Raw genomic sequence first — 19,028 nt, 5'->3', positions numbered from 1 at the left:
AGCAGGAAAGAAAACCTACAGAAGACTTTTTATTATTGATGTAAAAAAGATACATACTCTTATCAATTCTTTCAGTCTCATATGGAGACTGTGACCACAGATTATGAGAGGGCCACATTACATGCAGATGAAACAGATCAAAACAGCCCTCTGATAATGAAGCTAAATCTGCAAGCAATACAACTCAAATTACACTGGAGGACAGAAGTAATATAGAAGGGTAAAAGTGAAAAGAAAGGTGTAACAAACTTGCAGTGTGGTAAAAATTGACTCATTGCTGGACAGCTTGGGGCTGAAGGCAAAGAAAGGCTTGGAAAGCCCTGTGAGAAGAGAAAGTAACAAGGAGACAGAACATGAAAAGTTGCTCCATTTTAATCCAGTTGAAGCACTGAGAGAACACACAAACCACCCTGTATGCTGAACAAGTACCTGTTCAGATTGCTACCTTTTTATGCATCCTTCATTGCTGCACACTGTTCTAGCTGGTGCTAGGGCAGAGTATAGTATCAAGTACTCTGAGAACAAATTGTGCTTTGGGAGCTCTACATCAAGTTATCATCTGTTACCAGTGGAAAACTAGTGTAATCTGGTCTGTCCTTGATAAGGTCTATAACAACAGTAGTTAGAATGCTCTCAGGCACCACCTCTGCTAACTTCCTTTCCACTGCCAAAATAAACAGAATCCTTTAAGATGGTTAGTTAAAGGATTAAGTCTAGGTTTAAATGAGGTTCCCATTAGGTCATCAGTGACTACACGAGAATAGCTCACCCAGGAGTCTTTTTCTTAACACAAACCTCCCTTGGGAACTGGGACAGGATATTATACTAAACATCTAGGACCAAACATCTGGATACTAAACTCCAGGACACTTCTTGGTGATAAACTTTTGTTTTGCTAAGTATGCAACAGGTGCAATAAGTAATAAAAAACTCACTGTTTGTGACCAAAGCTAGAAATTCCAGCTACATTTTGGAAGCAAACACTAAGAGTATGTGAAAAGTGATATTAAAGCAAAATCACATAAATCTGTGACAGACAGGCTCTGTTTGCTTTTATGCCCCATCAAAAATAATTAAAAACATGGCAGGTGAAGAAATGCTGGGGAGGGGGGCAGCAAGTCTCATTAGTAACATGAAAACCCAGAACTAAAATAATTAAAATCAGTCCCTCACATACAAAGGGTCTTTGAGGTTGATGTTTGTTCTTCCTACTATGCTTACATGAGCAGTTGTTTCCCTGACACTGCAGGGAATAGATTGCTACTGTTCTTGTCTTTTGAGCAGCTGCCCATTGAATCTCTGTAGAAATGCCCTCCAATAGTGCATTCCAGTAATTTTGTTGTACAAAGATGTATTCTACAGAGCTGCACACAATTTTATGGAATATTTTATACTTAAGAGGTTCAATTACCACCACTGGCTAAAAACCCAAACCAAATTAAGAAAAAAAACCACCACAAAACCAAAAAAAACAAAACAAAAAACCCACAAACCCATGGCTTTTGTTGCTTCAAGACACAATTTCAGACTAACTTAAGAACAGCAACAATGTGATCAGAAGAAACCCTTAAGCTGTGTCACATAGTCATGAATAAGAGAATATGCTGATTCTCTTTTGTTACCAAGACACCAACGTTGCTGTGGTAACCACACTTACATGAAACAAACTGCTCACCTGCACAATGACACCCTTATTCTTGTATTCTGCGTGGAGGCCTTGGGAGAAGAAATCCACAAAAGCCTACAGGAAAAACATGCAGCATGTTACATGTTAAAATGGAGACAGTAGTTCGCACATTTTTGTAAATATATTTGAATTACTATTTAGAGTTCCTGTTTTCAAACTGAAAAGCCTTAGGTTGTCAAAGAAACTTTGCATATTAGAGGAATGCCATCTGAATAGAAACCCTATGCTTACAAAGCACTTTTTACAGAAGTGAGGCTCAATCTCAACAAAGAAAACCCTAACTTAGAAGGAAAAGGAACTAGATTAGTTACATAAAGCAGAGTTTAAAAAGGAAAGTAAGAGTTTGTGTGCTCACATTATTCATTATTTATGTCATATCCTTAGACTTTTTTTTTTTTAAGAGTGGTTTAGGTAGGTTCTTCTCTTGTGCATGGTTAGTGTTGAAATACTCTGTCTTGTGCCTTTATAATTTCAAGAAATGTCACACTACAGTGATTCTTCATAGTCCTGAAGTCCACTACCACAGATTCTCTCCCAGACTTCTAGAAATTTTAGATATAAGCAACTAAGAGTTGCAAGAAAGTTTAAGGGCTTAAAAGGTGGATGCTAGTACCTGCCTTCAAGATATCTTATCTGATACAGCTGCCTCCACAATCACTGTCTTAACCCAAGGCTACTCAGCAGTTCAAACCAGCACAGACTCCCCCCCTCCAGGTTCTTCCATACCACCTTCCCACTTTTCCCTCCTGCAGTCCAGAGAGACAAAATATCAGGTTCTGCTAGTTTTTTGTTTTAGAGAAATAATACAGCAAAGTCAGATGAATGGATTACCTTCAACTGAAGGAACTAAACTATCTTATCCCTACTTGATTCTAAAATAAATGCTAGAAAAATTTATTTTAGTATTTAAGAAGCAGTTACTTCAGACAAGTTTCAAAACCAACAGCAAAGCTCTAGTGTTGCACCTGCTTCACAGTCTTCCTTTGCTGACGATGTCACCATGGGATGAACAGAAGCCCTCACTGAAAGCAGTGCTTAAAGCTTGCAGTGCCCAGTGTTTTTCCTGTTAAGGTCATCCTACTGCATGCAGCCTATACAAGATGCAAAAGAAACACTCCCATGCTGCTGGGCTATTTCTATAGACACTCTTCTGAGCACACACAAGATCTGAAAGTAAACGAGATTTTCCTGTGTCGCAGATAGGACCTTTTATTCTTCAAGTTATACACACAAGCTAGAAGGAGGCTCATTAAACCAAAAAAGATTATCTTCTGTTTAGCTGTTATTTTCTTCTCCCTTTCCTCCAAGTTCTTAATTAAATCCAGTATTCAACAAGTCTCTGAAAATCAGGCCTAGCAGGACTGATTCATGTGACCTAGTCATGCTGTTGCAACAACAAGGCACTTGCATAGACATGCAAATAGTTCAGGGCATAACTGCCCAGAGTATATAATAATCTACTAAAAACAATATTGTGTTAATGAAAGGGCTTTGATAATTTAAATTTCTAACTGTTTCTATACAGCAGAATCCTGAAATCAGTTACTGCTCCACATATGGAGAGACAGTATTAGGAGATTGTCATTTCTACCAGTCACAAAGAGAGTGTTCATTTCACATGAGAATCACAGAATGGTAGGGGTTAGAAGGGACCTCTGGAGATCATCTAGTCCAACTCTCCTGCCACAGCAGGTTCACCTAAAGCAGGCTGCACAGGGTGGCATCCAGTGGGTTTTGAGTGTCTCCAGAGATGGAGCCTCTGCAACCTCTTAGGGCAGCCTGTTCCAGTACTCTGCAATCCTCAAAGTAAAGAAGTTCCTCCTCGTGTTTAGACAGAACTTCTTATGTTCAAGTTTGTGCCTATTACCTCTTGTCCTGTCACTGGGCACTTCTGAAAAAAGACTGGCCCCATCCCCCTGACAGTCAATCTTTAAATATTTATAAGCATGGTAAGGTCCCCCCCTCAGTCTTCCCTTCTCCAAACTAAAAAGACCCAAGACCCTCAGCCCTTCCTCATATGAGGAATGCTCCAGTTCCCTCATCATCTTCATAGCCTTTTGCAGTACCTTCTCCAGCAGTTCCCTGTCCTTCTTTAACTGGGGAGCCCAGAACTGGACACAATACTCCAGATGCAGCCTCACCAGGGTAGAGTAGAGGGGGAGGAGAACCTCCTTTGACCTGCTGGTCACACTCTTCTTTATGCACCCCAGGATGCCAATGGCCTTCATGGCCACAAGGGCACATTGAAGGCTCATGGTCACTCTTGTTCACCAGGACTCGTAGATCTTTTTCCACAGAGCTGCTTTCCAAAAAAAGCAACTTCCAGCATTCAAACCTTGGAGTTTTTCTTCTCCAAGAATTTATTTTAAGATGAGGTGGGGCCTCTAACTTTAAACAGCCTGAAGAATATTGTCTAATTAAGCATCCCTTGAATAAACAGGCAAACACTACATTAAGAAAACAACTACTCCTTGGATACCCAGTAGCAAACCCAAATACTAAGAATGTGGCTGGGAAAAAAAAGATTCACTTTTCATCAGAATAATGTAGGTAGATAGGCAAGTCTGTCAAATATAAGATTGACTCCTTTAAAAGTGTATCGTTGTAAAACAGAGATTTCTCCACAGGAAGGTTAGAGTTGGACTGCATCTGTTCCTGATAATTAGCAAAATCCATTGACTTAGACTTTAAGGGTACTGTGCTTTAAAGTCCCTCTGTATAGATGAGATAAAAACCCCCTAGAGATTGCAGATATAATCTTTCTATGGCTACATTAGGGGAGTCACTTTTGTGCTTATTAGTCTTGCTGTGGTAGAAGATGAGCAGTGCTGAGATGAGCAGATTACTTACCCTGTAACTGAGTTTCTTAAGGGCAAGGGAGGAAATAGTTGAGATGGATAAAAAGACCAACCACAGCAGTGTAAGGCATATTATTACTAAAATCAGAAGCTCAAATCATTCCCTAAAGCTGAAGACACTGCCACAACAGAAGTGACTTTTCATAGTAAAACAAACAACTATGTTCTCAGGAAGCAGCTATTTCAAGAGCAAATTTTATCAGCTAAAACTAATTCAGGCTTTCATGATTTTTAAACTCAAATATCCCCTCCTTTAGTATGAATAAATCAGTGTGCATCAATTCCTTCTGGAAATACAGGTACGTTACTGAGAGTCTCAAGGAAACGTACACCTGTTCTAACATGAATGACACTACTGCAGGTTTCTTCATCTTGTTGAGGTTCTGCTTAGACTCTGAAATCCTTAAAATATTTCAGGTTATTACCAGGTGCACCTGAAAAAAACCTGTAGTGCCATACTGCTTTAGTACCAGTGTAAACAACTCTTGCATTTGGTTTTATCACATATACTTCAGATCTATACTGTGTATCCATATTCTGTCTTTACAGCAGTGACCTCTTAGGTGAACACTTCAGAAGTCCCCCTCAATACCCCTTCTGAAAAAAAATTTAAAAATAGGAGTGACACAAAGAGAAATCAGAGCAGACAAATTTAGCATGAAATGTAGATCTAGAGTAGTAACTTATGAATTGGTAAAATAAACCAGCCTACTGTGGAACTAGACAGGAAATTTCAGTAAAAAGGAGTGTTTGGCTAAGTGAGAGCTTCTTGACAAATTAAAAATGAGCAAGTAATTTCAGTAAAAAGGAGTGTTTGGCTAAGTGGGAGCTTCTTGACAAATTAAAAATGAGAGACAGAAAAAAGAAGCAACAAAAGGGAAACATAAAACATTATTAGGTACTTAGGAATAAAATCTAAGATAGGAAAAGACTAGCAAAGGACATTAAGGGTAGCAGTAAAGGATCCCACAGGTACCCTGGTTTCAAGAGGAATTTCAGAGAAGTGGGAGTGTGTTGATGGGTGAGGAAGACAACCTAGAGAAAAAGGACAGAAAAAGGGAAAAGTATTCAATAGTTCTCTTGCCCTTGGCACAGCCAAAGCCTCACAGAGGCTCACATGCCTCTGCATGCACCAGCTTTGTTTAACAAAAAGACAAAGGAAGTGGCAGCAACAATTTAGGAACTACTCAAAGAAGCTCTAAGTATTCAAATCCATGGAGCCGCGATGGATTAACTCAAGAGAGCTGCAAGAACTAGTCTGTAGGTTCACAAACCTGCTGCCATGATATCTGAAAATCTATGGAAACTGGGAGACGCCTCTGACAACTGGAGAAGGGATAACATATCCCACCTTGAAAAGGCAAGAATGGTCCCCATCAGCTTTAACTCAGTTTATGGATAGATCATGGAATTAATTTCCAAGCACATAAAGGACAAGAAGATACACAAGAAACACACAACAGAGATTTACCGACAGCAAATCATGTCTGACCAACTACATTGCTTTCTACAATGAAGTGGACTAGTTTTGTAGATGAGGGAAACAGATTTTTATAAACTCTGTGTGTGTTTGTGTGTGTGTATAGATAGATTTTTACATCAGTAAAGTTTTTGATACCATCTTCTGCAACATTCTCTTTTGGAAGTCGAGCAGATACATGCTGAAAGGACAAACTGCTGGCCAGACTGAAAAGTGGCTGGACCACCAGGCTCAAAGGCACCATGATCAGTAGCTTGATATCTGGCTGACAACAAGCAGAGAACCCTACAAATCAATACAGAGGCCTGTATTTTTCAGCATCTCCCATCAGCAACTTAGATGATGATACAGAGCACATCCTCAGCAAATTTGTAGATGAGAACATTAGATGGAGCAGCTGACAGGACAGAGCTTCTGTACAGAGAGACCCTGATAAACTTGATTAAACACCATGAGACTTCTTGATTGGCATAGAGTGAAGCGCACAGTTCTGCATACAGAGTGGGATAAAGTCATGCCTTAATTTTGGTTGAGTAGCAGTGCTGCTGCAAAAAAACAATTTATGGTTGCTGCCAGGAAGACAATCATGTACTCACTGCAAGAACATTGAATGACATACTGGGCTACATTAGCAGGACATATAGTCAGCAGATCAAGGAAAGTTTACTTTTTGGTAATGCTGAGGCCCTGCAACTCTATCCTTTCTCTTTCCTGAAGTGCTAAACTTAAAACAACTAATATAAAAGGAGGACAAATATTTACTTTCAGCAAGCATCAGAACAGTCCAATTTAAATAAAGATATATACATATATATGTAAGATACACACCTTTGGTAAAATTGAAGAAAAAAGTTTAAAAGTCAAAATAAGAAAGTGGTTAAACTTAATCAATGTCCTTTCTCAACATCACACTAACCTGGCTTGGTAGACTATCATCCATTTCCATTTAATAGTAGAATGCATGATGAAAAATATAAAATAGTTGTTTCCATGCCACTAAACCAAGCAAAGCCTTTCCAGCTTCCACTATTGGAAAAATTTGTTATAAACTAAGTACTTTTAGTTCATGAAAGCACCACTAGATGGACACCAAAACATTTTTTCCTGTAGTTGGCTTATGTTTGACACTTTACTTCAGTGTGGAAAAGAACACTTACCTTGGTTGCAGAGTAAAGAGTTAGCAGTGGAGTTGGATACATCCCCGCAGCTGAGGCAATATTCAGGATTACCCCTTTTGATCTGAAAGGCAACAAAGATGCATCATCATGAATAAAGGAAATATCTCATGTTCCAGAAAATTACTGCAAGCCTAAGGAAAACACCTTGAGGATGCAACTGAGGCAAAGATCTGCTTAAAAACAGCAACCAATTCCTAAATTGAAATCTACACATATGACTTTAAGCACACTATAAGTATCCAAGCAGCTGGTATAAATAATGAACAACTCCAAGATCATTACAGGAAAATAATCAAGCTGCACATATATATGTACACACACATACTGAGCCAAACTACACCAAATTTATTGAGCAAAGTTGGCACAAGTCCAAAAGACAACTTCTCTATTTTGGGCTAAGGTGGCAGAAATGGCAACACAAGTTTATTGTATAGTTTACACTTTGATAATCCCTTTCATCTTTTCAGTGGTACTATATGACGGATCTTTAAGACAGGAAGTATCTGAATCTACTGCTGAAATACAGAAGTGTTCTCATATAGTATAGAAGATACTCAGTGGATGACTACAGAAAGTAAGAGTTGTTCTTCAGTGGAATACTTAAAAGTTTTCCACAGAAATATTTAGGTAAATGCACGAGTCTGAAATTACCTATCACCTGCTCTGCCAAGCACTTATAAACCACATGCAGGTAGGACAGAAAGTAAGATTCCTGGATTTCCCAGCTAATAGAATGGGAAATGGCATGTCACCTTCTATGACAAGTTTTACCTACAGAAACAGAAATACTATTTAGCGCTCAGTAGAAAGAATAATTAGTTTTTAAAACTTCAGGCAAATTAGGGCAAGTACACTGTTAGAAAGTGCTTCCAGAAAGTCCAACACAGTGAAAGATGCATCTTTCATGGCTTCTTGTAACTCTGTAGTAATTCAAACCAGTTTATCCAAATGTGCTAAGCAAGCCATGTTCAGTGCCAGGTGAGAACATTCACACAGGTAGGCATCACACCGCTCCACTCCTGCAGGTTCACAGATGAGTTTCTCACATTTGTTCATCCACACATACTCTGTGCCACTGCTGCCACAGTCATTTAAGTAGCCATGTTGAAAACAAAATTCTGAGCCTAAGTGACTTTTAAAATTTAAAACAATATATATTTGAAAACTGTGACAACAGATTCAAACCAACACAGCTTCTGTCATGATGTAAGTGTGAATTAAACCTGTGATTGATTTAGCTCTTGAAATGAGATGCCTAATGTGACAGAAAATAATAATTTCAGTCATTCAGGATAGCAAACATCTTTGCCAAAGGTCATTGTGTTTTTCAGGAGTTATCTGCAAGGCTTGGTTGGTGAAATAACAGAGTAATACAGATCAAAATATGTAATATTGAGGAAAGAAGACCACAAATTAATAATGAATAGTCACAACAGCAAAAGGCTAACAGTGGATGCCAGAAGTTGTTCATATCAAGACAGGTGGTATCTGTGATATTTATTCAGGAGCTCAAATGGGAATTAGCAATGAAATAGGTATTCATGCAGTTTTTAAGATATTACCAGATTGGAGAATACTGTAAGGAACTCTGAGAGCTCAGACTGCTACATGAACAAACTACAGAATGGCAGATGAAAAATCTATATTCAGAAAACCAACAATGCATACTAAAGAAAATAATGTGAATCAATCACAGACCTTGCAGGACTCTAAATCAACTATCTATCTGCTCCCTGAAAACAATTAACAAAGTCCACAGGGAGTTCTTTTTTGTGCAGCAGTCATCAAAACCAGTGAAAGAATAGGATGGTGGGAATGGCAGGGACAGCTCCAATACCACTGAAATCTTGTATTACAGTCTACGGAATACCTTTACCCCTCCAAATACAGGACAGAAATATTAAGAAACTGATGATTTAAACAAAGGGAAAAGGAGAAAAAACCCAAACGACTCTGATACACTGATGAGGTGAGAAGATTGGATCAATTTAGCTATTTAAGAGACTATTAAGAGCAGCCAAGAAAAGAGTGTACAGATTAATGAATTATGAAGATCAGTATCTTGATTCATCCTTTTAGAATACAAAAGAAAGAAGACATTTATTCAAATGAAAGACTGAAATTCTGATCCAATAAAAGGAAGCTTCTTCCCATATTCGAACCACAGGACTACTTGACACAAATTGAGGACAAAAGCTTAACAGGATTCAAAAAGGGGTAAGCATTTATAAGGATAAACATGAATGTCATGTCTATAAAGCAAACCAAAAGTTTAGAAGAGAGCTTGGCATTCAGGCAGTAAAGCACAGGCTTTGCAGCATCTGGCTAGAGTGCAGCTTCCCAGCAGTAGAGTGGCCACCATCTAGGTGCAGTGAATCAGTGGTCTGACCTAGTGAAGAAAACCCTCTTGGAAACACAACAAAATTACAGCAGCCCCTTGCAGAAGCTCCATATATTGGTCTTTTTGAAGCAGCTGATGCCACTGTGGGTTTTGTGGTTTGTACTTTTTCTTTATAAAGAAAACTGTCCTAGCCTTAAAAACTTATACCTTAAAACCTACAGGTAAAAGGAAGCAGAGAAGTGAGCACGTAGGGGGAACACTTCCAATTACTCCAATTACAATTCTGCTTCTTAGAGGAATTGCAGCAGAAACATTTTTACAGAAGGATATGAAGAACTCCATCAGCACCAGTGCAGCAAAAAGAAATTTTGGCTCCACCTCCTTCAACTGTCCACTTAATTTAAAAAAAAGGTAAGATGAAGAGAGCCAGGCCCACACCCTCACACCTCCCCATCATTCTACCTTAAGCGGTCCAGCACCAGGGAGGCTATATTTAGCCATCTCCCTGTTGCTGTGGCAACCAGTGCCTGCTCCAGCTGCACAGCGAGTGGAAAGAGCAAGCTTCTTCTGTAATGTAATTACATGCACTTGCTACTTCCCTAGCAATAAATACCATCGTTGGATATTTGGCTAGAAACAGTCAACTGATTTCTGTTGTTGTTTCTCTTTGTCCCCAAAGACATCAAGCCTCGATTTTCAGTCCTAGGAGTCTCCCACCTTAGATGGTAACTTGTAAATTTACTGCTCATTTAAGTGCAATATAGGAAGCTGCAGATTATAAATTGTCACTTTAAGCGTTCAGAGCGTGGAAGAGGAGCCACAGGTGAGAATCCAAATGCCATTACCAGAAGTGGCATTCATCTAATGCTGCTGTGTCTATTGTTAATAAGTAGTAACAGACACCCCAAGATGCAGTTGTGTTTTCTCCTTACAGACCTGGATGCAAAGCATGTAAAGTCTACTCTGTTTCTGTATTTGTCTTGCAACATATTGCCATAAAACCAACACCCGAATGCTTAAATTACGCACCATAGCTGCAAATGCTATAGAGTGCTATGCCACATCTACCTACTCAACATGCTCTCCCTCCTTGAACACATAAGGAATAATGATGGGATTTCTAGTTCAGTTTTATTCTTAGAGCCTGGAGCCCTTTTTCCTAACCCACAGTTCCATGCAAGAAATTTATGGTTGGCCCAAGGAGTAGCCAAGTACAGCAACCATTTGTCCATGCTCTTGGATGTTCTGGACAACCATGTCCTCCTATGGTTACAGACTCTTACTGGTGTTAATGGCCTGTGAACTATGGCTGTGAATGAGCTGGCAGCTGCAGACATTGCTTCTCTGCACTGCAAACCCAACCCACTCCACAAAACCAAACAGAAAATGGAAACTTTCTCAGATGTTTTTTCCCTGGGAAAAAAAGGCCTTCGTTCAAATGCAGCAATTATTCAAAGGCCGCTCACACACAGGAAAAGGTTCAATATTTGTTGTTTGTTTGTTTGTTTTTGCCATTATTCTATGATTCTATTAACCTTTTCTTTCCAAGCTTCTTCGTTAACATTTATCCTTGACATTCCTAAGGTAAGAACCTTAGACATGGTGTGAAGAAGAAATTGAGGCAATGAATTGTTAGAGCTTCAAAGTCACAAAAACAGGTAACAAACCCACATTAATTCCTTAGAAAGCATAATGGTTCTGTCATGTTGGCATCACCAGAGGGCAGTGGTATCAAAAAAGCCAGGTCTTCTTTATCTATCAATAATAGTAGATGAGATAGGAGTAATTTTTTACTTACAAACCCAGAGTAGCTACCATCACTGTGCTATTAATCCTCATCCTCTACTCCAGCTTTATTGGGAAATATTAAACCCATGCCCTAGAGCTGTGTTGAGTCTTCTTTTCTAATTAAAGTTCCTTTACATGAAATAAACTCCTTCACTCTTGATCAGTTAAATAAAAATCTAAGCTTGCCCTCACCCTGATGGTGAGACACTGAAACTCCTCCTGGCCACTAGATCTGACAGTTTGTACCCATGAAGCAGCTTTGTTTTAGATGTGAAACATCTGCTCTGCATCTGTGCAACACTTGAATACATTAATCTAAATCTGCAGTGAAGACTCCCAGATAGTGAGATGATGAGAGAAATACAATTTATTTTTTTTAATCTTTGTCAAGTTTGGAGGTTTTCCCCATATATATACTTGCTTGGAGGCAATACCATGGTGACTGTCACACATGGTTCTCCACAGCCTTTCTCAGTATCGCAAGCATAACAGCCCAGATCTGACCTAGGGCAACCCCCAGCAAGCCAGGGTTAGCACAGCAACAGGGACAGCAAACAGCCTGGAACAGTCAACATCAGCTAAAAAACTGCCTGGAGGAACTACATGGAAACTGTACCCCTTTTCCTTTCACCTGGAGCTAGCTAGGAAGTCACCACACATCTTCCACAGGAACACTGGTGTACGTTAGCTCTGATCTGAAAGAGCTGGTCTCCAAGTCTGCTTTTTCAAATGATCACAGACTTTCCTCAACGTACCTCCTACTGTATAACGAGAACATGTTCTTTGCATCCATTTTACTTACAATGACTTAGAGAAATAGCCTTAAGAAGGTTATTCCCAGGAACTGTAACCGCCCCCTCAGAATAGCGGGTTGTTGAGTTAGTTGTGATGAGTCAGACTGGCTTTTTAATTCTGTTCTAAAAGGAATCACCACAACACTGGAGAAAGGAGACGGAAAAATAAAAAGGGAATCGAGTGGAAAAGGCTTCCACCGTCTGATGATTCATGCACCATCCGTGTGACTCACCCAGCATTACTCTGCCATTAAAACATGAAGACTAGGCTGATTAGTCACAGTAATGAATTTTTCAAGAAAGGATTCTCCCCTATAAATAATGATGACTTTGTCTGGATAGTGTTAGTGTGACTCACCTTTCCAGCATGCCAGGCAGCACCAATCGTGTCATCTGCAAAAAGAAAACATTTGTGATGGCTGGGAATACAGACACCAGAAAGCCAGAGGGAGGGAAGCCTCCCTTCCTCCCAGAAGCAGCTGCCACCCCCCTCCACCCCTACCCCTGCTCAGGGAAGCAGAGACCATACTTGCGTAGGCAGGTTATTTTTATTCTACCTGGCTAACTTGGCTCTGTCAAGCAGCGTGTGCACTGAATCTGGTAAACCCACCCAGCTAGCAGCATAAGTACAATAGGAGTAAATAAATAACAGTCTGCAGCTTCCTCTGAAAAAAAAGAAAATACCAGAGTACTACAGTACATGCATGAACTTCCTCTCTCCATGAAATGCATGTGTCTTCCTCAAGGTTGACTGAATTTACCACCTATGCCAAGACTCAAGATCCAAAGCATGCTAGCTAGACTTTTGGAATTGCTAATTTTAAGTGAAAAATACATTGTGGAGCACCAAGAGCACTGGCAAAAACTAGTGAAGATAGGTTCCCCATACTATTTCACCTACAGAACACACTTAAGAGCAGAAGACATTTTTTTGCTGATTAAACAGATGTTTTCACACCAAAGAACCTACAATCCCACAAGGAAAGTAGCCTGGCAAACCTCTCCCCTACTCTGAAAGCTCCTGCCTTGGTTATGACTCTGAGCAATCTATTAAAAACCTGGTTGAAGGATTTTCCAGAGCAGAAATCCTAAAACAAGCTTCCCAGTTGCAGGCAGAACAGCTTTGACATGGGAAACAAATCAAGCATTGACCCAAACTTTGATGAATTTTTAATTAGTGTGAAATAGTTAATCTTCCTACTACTAGTTACTGCCTTTCTAAAATACTATTCAAATCCCTAATTTCTGCCTTAAAGAAATGATGTCATCAAAGCTCAGCTTGTGCCAAATACTATCCTGCTCTCAACCAACCCTGTTAATAAATGTCACATTACTGACACCAAAGACAGATCAGACAAGAAAAATCAATTGTTACTACTTTTCACATCTTCAAAAGGTGTTCAAAGTTCTCGAGAACCTAGTGAGGTGGGGGGTAAATAAAATACTAGTGGCACCAAAACTTAAACATTTTAGTACTCTAGGAGGAAAAACAAAATAAAAAAATAAATCAACATATAAGAAGCACAAAACACTTGCAAGCACTTTTACTACAAAGAAACAAAACTTAGTGTAACAAGCTACTCAAGTTATTATTACCACTGCTTTAACCTTTATATATGACTGAATCTGGGTTTGGTTTTTTGGTTTGTTTTAAAATTGTAAAACATAACCTTTTAGGAATACAGGAGAAAAACCACGAAAGAAAAGAAAATTTCAGTTGACTGCAGTTGACACAGCAAGAAAATGTTAGAGAAGAGCTGCGTTTTGTGTTTTATTAGTGTCTCTCACTTAGAATAGAATCTGCCATCAGCCGTGCTGCACGACAGCTTTGATAAGGCACCGGGCAGACAGGAGCTGAACTGACCTTACTTTCATGAAGTTGGCTGTTGACTTATTTAACCCTCAGAACTGCCCCAGAAGTCAAACCAAGTATTCAGAGTTGGTAAAAATCACCCAACAGATATGATGCAACTTAAAAAAACCCCTCTAACATTACATTAAGTATACATGAGCTTTTTTCATACGCTAATGCTTCAAAAGACACATGGAAACAACTATTTCTTTTAACATGAAAGAACTATTTGGGCTGATTTTAAGACTAGTTCAAGACTGGCAGATCTCTTATCAGGTGTGCAAGCTTAATGATTGCTCCCTTAGCATACTGTTTCTTGCCTCTCAGGGTAATGTAATGCTGCATATCATTTCCACAGACTGACATGAGGACTGCTCTTGCCTTCCCTCAGGCAACCCATAAATGGTCTGAAAATTCAGTACAGGGTCTCCCACGGTAACGCAGAGGGGACCCTGTTTGAAACTTTGCCATCAATCCACAAAACTGCATTCTGAATCCCAACTGCAACCCACTCAGCAGGTCTAACTTAGTGCATCATAAATCTGCTGGTTACTATTGATAGCGAAAAGAAGGCACAGAAAAACATGCTACAATAAATTTTTTGGCTTCTATAAACTAAAAAACAATGAAGCCATTGAGATCTAACAATAGCTACACAATTCAGGTAGAAATCAAGAATTCTCTCTCACTAACTGTGTTAACTTGTCTGTTTCTAAAGTTCAGCTCGACATGCAATCAATTTCACTACCCTCCTTCTCCCCCCTCCAGAAAACATGGATGGCAAAACTGGATTTCATACTCAATATGTCTTCTGTTTGTTTCCATTAAAATTAATATTTTGAGGGAATTTAAAAAATCTGTGAAATGGGGCAAATTTTTTTTCTTATTTTACATCTTGCGATGTGTGAAGAGTGATATTTGAATATTAAGTATCTTCATGTTTAGAAAAAAAATACCTTTTTAAAAAATAATAAAGTAACAGAAGGCAGCTCTCTGAGTCAGTCTCACCTCACCCAGCCAAGTCCATGCTCACACTGTTCCAGCACTGCAAGAGGACAACTGGAAAAAATGCTGGCAGGTCATTCTATGGCCATGTTCAGGTCTGGCAAATTTAAACATTGCACACACACATAAAATATTGCCAACATTAATTAAAATAAAATAATCTAAATGAAATGTAGTTGTGCCGCTAATACTAGTGTCCAGATGTGCTTGCATGATCTGTATCCAAAGCAGCCAAACTGGTTAACACTCGTCTTCGATAGCTGTAATCTCAGATGTACCATTATGAAACAGGCAGCTCAACAACAAACCTACAGAATTGAATAAAGGTTTCCCAGATGAAAAAAATCGAAATTTTAGCTCTTTAGAGACAGACAGTTGTGTGATGGGGTGTATTCCATAGATGCCAAAGCATTGCAAGTCTACAGGAATTAGCATGTCGGATGCCAGAGAGCTCTATGGTAGTATTTCCTTCTCTGAAGGCAATCTAATGAGGGAAGAATAAGTAGAAACCCAAAGGAGAGGCTGGGAACTACCTCAAGGGGATTGCCTTCAGTTGGTGGTTACTGAACTCACCTAGGCATCCTACTGTCCTCAGAAATGCCAGTGCTGCAAGTTGAAAACATGAATGTTCCCAAGCCTCTCAGACAATTTCAGAGTAGCCAAACATTATGCTATGTGAAACCTGCCAGTTCTTTAGAAAAAAAACCCTGGTTTTCCTTTCTAAAAGTTTGAATCAGAGCAGAGTGAGAACTTGTGTTCATGTATCTGCATCTAAAAAATTTACTCAGGACAGTCTCCACTGCAAGTTGTTAATCTTTTGTATCTAACATAGTCTGGCATAAAGTTATGTCAAGCACACAACCATTAAGAAGGAGTTGTTGGGGTTTCTTCTGCTTGCTTGCTTTTCAAGGATTTCAAAATCTACACATAAAAACTTCTAAATAATGCTACCATATAGTTTGTGTTGCAGTTCTTTTGGTTTCATACATAAAACAACAACGGCTGCATTATTTTTATTTTTAAGTCAACTTCTTTCACATCTAACCTTCTAGGCCCTAAATTTCAGGACGCAATAGCTAATGGCTAACTTAAAAAAATATTAATTACAGATAATTTCATTAATCTTTTACAGGCAGCTATGATTTTTTCATGTTCATGTATCTACAACTGCCTTTACTACATGCTTGGCAAGCACAGCGCTCTTCTTCATCAGACATTCTACTAATTCTGGAAAAAGGAACACCACTTACAGTCTATAAGAGCAGAGATTCCTACTTGTAGATACAGAAATGCAAAGCCATATGGCTAGGTTTATGTTCTAAAAGAGGTGCTACACTTCAAAGCTCCTATCCTCATCACAGAATCATAGAAGGGTTTGAGTTGGAAGGGACCTTAAAAATCATCCAGATCCAACCACCCTGCCATGGCCAAGGACACTTCCCACTAGACCAGGTTGCTCAAAGCTCCATCCAACCTGCCCTTGAACATTTCCAGGGAGGGGGACACCCATAACTCCTTTGGGCAACCTGTGGAAATGTCCACCACCCTTGTAGTGAACAATTCCCTCCTAATGTCTAACCTAAATCTCCCCTCTTCCAGTTTAAAACCATTACTCCATGTGCTCTTGCTACATGCCCTTGTAAAAAGTCTGTCCCCAACTTTTCTGTAGCCCCTTCAGGTACTGAAAGGCTACTATGTCTCTCCAGAGCCTTCTCTTCTCCAGGCTAAAGAACTCCAACTTGCTCAGCCTGTCTTCATAGGTGAGGGGCTCCAGGCCTCTGATCATCTTCGTGGCCCTCCTCTGGACTCGGTCCAACAGCTCCACAACCTTCTTGTGTTTGGGGCTCTGCAACAGGACACAGTACTCCAGGTGGGGTCTCACAGGAGTGGAGTAGAGGGGTAGAATCACCTCCCTTGTTCTGCTCATCATGCTCCTTGTGATGCAGCCCCAGATATGGTTGGTTTTCTGGGCAGCAAACACACACTGCCAGCTCATGTTGAGCTTCTCATCAGCCAACACATCCTCAAGTCCTTTTCCTCAGGGCTGTGCTCAATCCATTCTCAACCCAGCCTGTAACTGTGTTTGGAATTGCCCAGACCCGTGTATACGACCTTGCCCTTGGCCTTAACTTCATGAGGTTGGCATGGGCCCAACTCTCAAGCCTTCAGGGTCCCTCTGGATGGCACTCCTTCCCTCCAGCATATCAACCACACCACACAGCTTGGTGTTGTCAGCAAACTCAGTGAGGGTGCTCTCAGTCCCACTGTGTATGTCGTTGACAAACCCATGAAACAGCACCAGTCTGACTACTGAACTCTGAGGAACACGACTCATCACTGGTCTTGGGCAACAAGACCATTGACCAAAACTCTTTGAGTGTGACTATCCAGCCAATTCCTTATCCACTGAGTGGTCTATCCATCAAATCCACATCTTTCCAATTTAGAGACCACAATATGATGCAGGACACAGTCAAAGGCTTTGCACAAGTCCATTTAGATGACGTCAGTTGCTCTTCTCTTGTCCACCAAGGCTGTGACCCCACCATACAAGGCCACCAAATTTGTCAGGCACAACTTGCCCTTGGTGAAGCCATGTTGGTTGTCAGCAACCACCTTCATGTTTTCCATGTACCTTACCAGAGCCTTCAGGAGGACTATTAGAGGGTTAATGAATAGTTAGAAGTCATAGCTATGTATTTTCAGTTTTTTCTTTAGAAAAAAAATTATCCCATGCTTAGTGGCTAGCAAGTTGCAGTCTTTTCTCACTCTGATCAGAGCAACAACTCAGGAAAATAATAATAATAATTTGCAAAGTTTAGAATACCTTTCAAGTAATATTCACTTAAACTGCTATAAACAGTTGGAAAAGCTGAGGCAAATATTCAAAGTCATCCTTCACCAATTATGGGCCACATAATTGTCATCCAAAGCCAGAAACCTAACACTATAGCTGTATAAAAATCATTCTATGGTAAGATGTTGTGACTTTAAGTCACTGTTTTAAATTCCAAAAGGTATAATGATCTGTAATTAAGTCTATGCAAGTACAATCAAGGATGAAGCTAGAGAACTTGGGCAACATTTCTACTTTGTCATACAGCTAAGAAGCTTCCTTCAGACCTCATTCACAAATCTGAGGTGAAATGATATCAACTCAAAGCAACATAACTTTTTAAAGATCAGCAATTCCCAGTTGTGCCCTCATGCAGGAGAAAACCATCATTGCTACCATAAAATAACTCCTAGTGACCGGGCAGAGGAGTCACACATGTTCACAAATGTGCAAGCTGTTTAACAGTTAAATGCCAGTGTGCCTCTGCAACTCTCCTCTGCACTGAAAGAACTAAGGAACTGTCCTCATGCACTGTTAAATTAATCATGAAACCTATTCTCAGCATCTACTATTAAGTTTTTATAATGTATCTCTCTCAAAACTGTAACTTCTTAACACAGCTTATACCCCAAGCTGAACAAGAACGATTTTTATTTTCTAAAACTGGTAAATAAACCTGATGTCAATTTAACAGCAAATCATGCAATAATCCATTTGGCAAGCAGTAACCAGAAACAGGCACAGGACATACAAAGGGAACTATGAACTTAACATGCTGCAAGCCCTGTTTATTATTGTCAGTGACTTTCCTTTGAGCAACATTTTTAGGAAAGTTTCCCCTATTTAAAGACACAATCTCTCAGAGGCCAGTTTTTAAGGGAAAGTTCTCAAAATAAGCATCTTTCCTGCCCCAGCTTCCTGCCTTACTTTATGTACAAAAAAGACTACTCAAATAATATAGCTGAACTTACTCTTTTCAAGATGTGGAATATGTATGTATTGGTTTGGCAGGACTTTTGCTAGCGGGGGAAGGGCCCCAGGGGTGGCTCCTGTAAGAAGCTGAGAAGCTCCTCTTGCTCCAAATCCAGCCAAGGAGCAGTTAGAGGGACAGTAGATGTGCCTCTGTAATTAACATAGGAGAGAACTGAGGTAACACGTGAGCAGAGCAAGAAGTTAAAAAAGAGCTGGAGAGGTGAAAGGCAGTGCTGG

The 19,028-nt window shown here is 39.8% G+C and overlaps 1 protein-coding gene across 1 annotated transcript in view; it reads right to left on the bottom strand.

Moving 5' to 3' along the window:
* The window catches only part of HSD17B12 (hydroxysteroid (17-beta) dehydrogenase 12), a 56,418-nt gene that overhangs the window by 6,379 nt on the left and 31,011 nt on the right, over positions 1–19,028 (bottom strand). Inside the window, exons 7-9 of the mRNA XM_009999583.1 lie at positions 12,485–12,519; positions 7,183–7,264; positions 1,676–1,741 (exon numbers count right to left, since the gene is read on the bottom strand). Of these exons, the coding sequence (XP_009997885.1) occupies positions 1,676–1,741; positions 7,183–7,264; positions 12,485–12,519 (183 nt within the window). The remainder of the gene's footprint in view (positions 1–1,675; positions 1,742–7,182; positions 7,265–12,484; positions 12,520–19,028) is intronic.

This window comes from Chaetura pelagica, unplaced genomic scaffold (assembly GCF_000747805.2).
Source record: "Chaetura pelagica isolate M959 unplaced genomic scaffold, ChaPel_1.0 scaffold55, whole genome shotgun sequence".
Lineage (NCBI taxonomy): Eukaryota > Metazoa > Chordata > Aves > Apodiformes > Apodidae > Chaetura > Chaetura pelagica.
The sequence above is the reverse complement of the archived record's forward strand: the minus strand, read 5'-3'. Positions and strand labels throughout refer to the sequence as shown.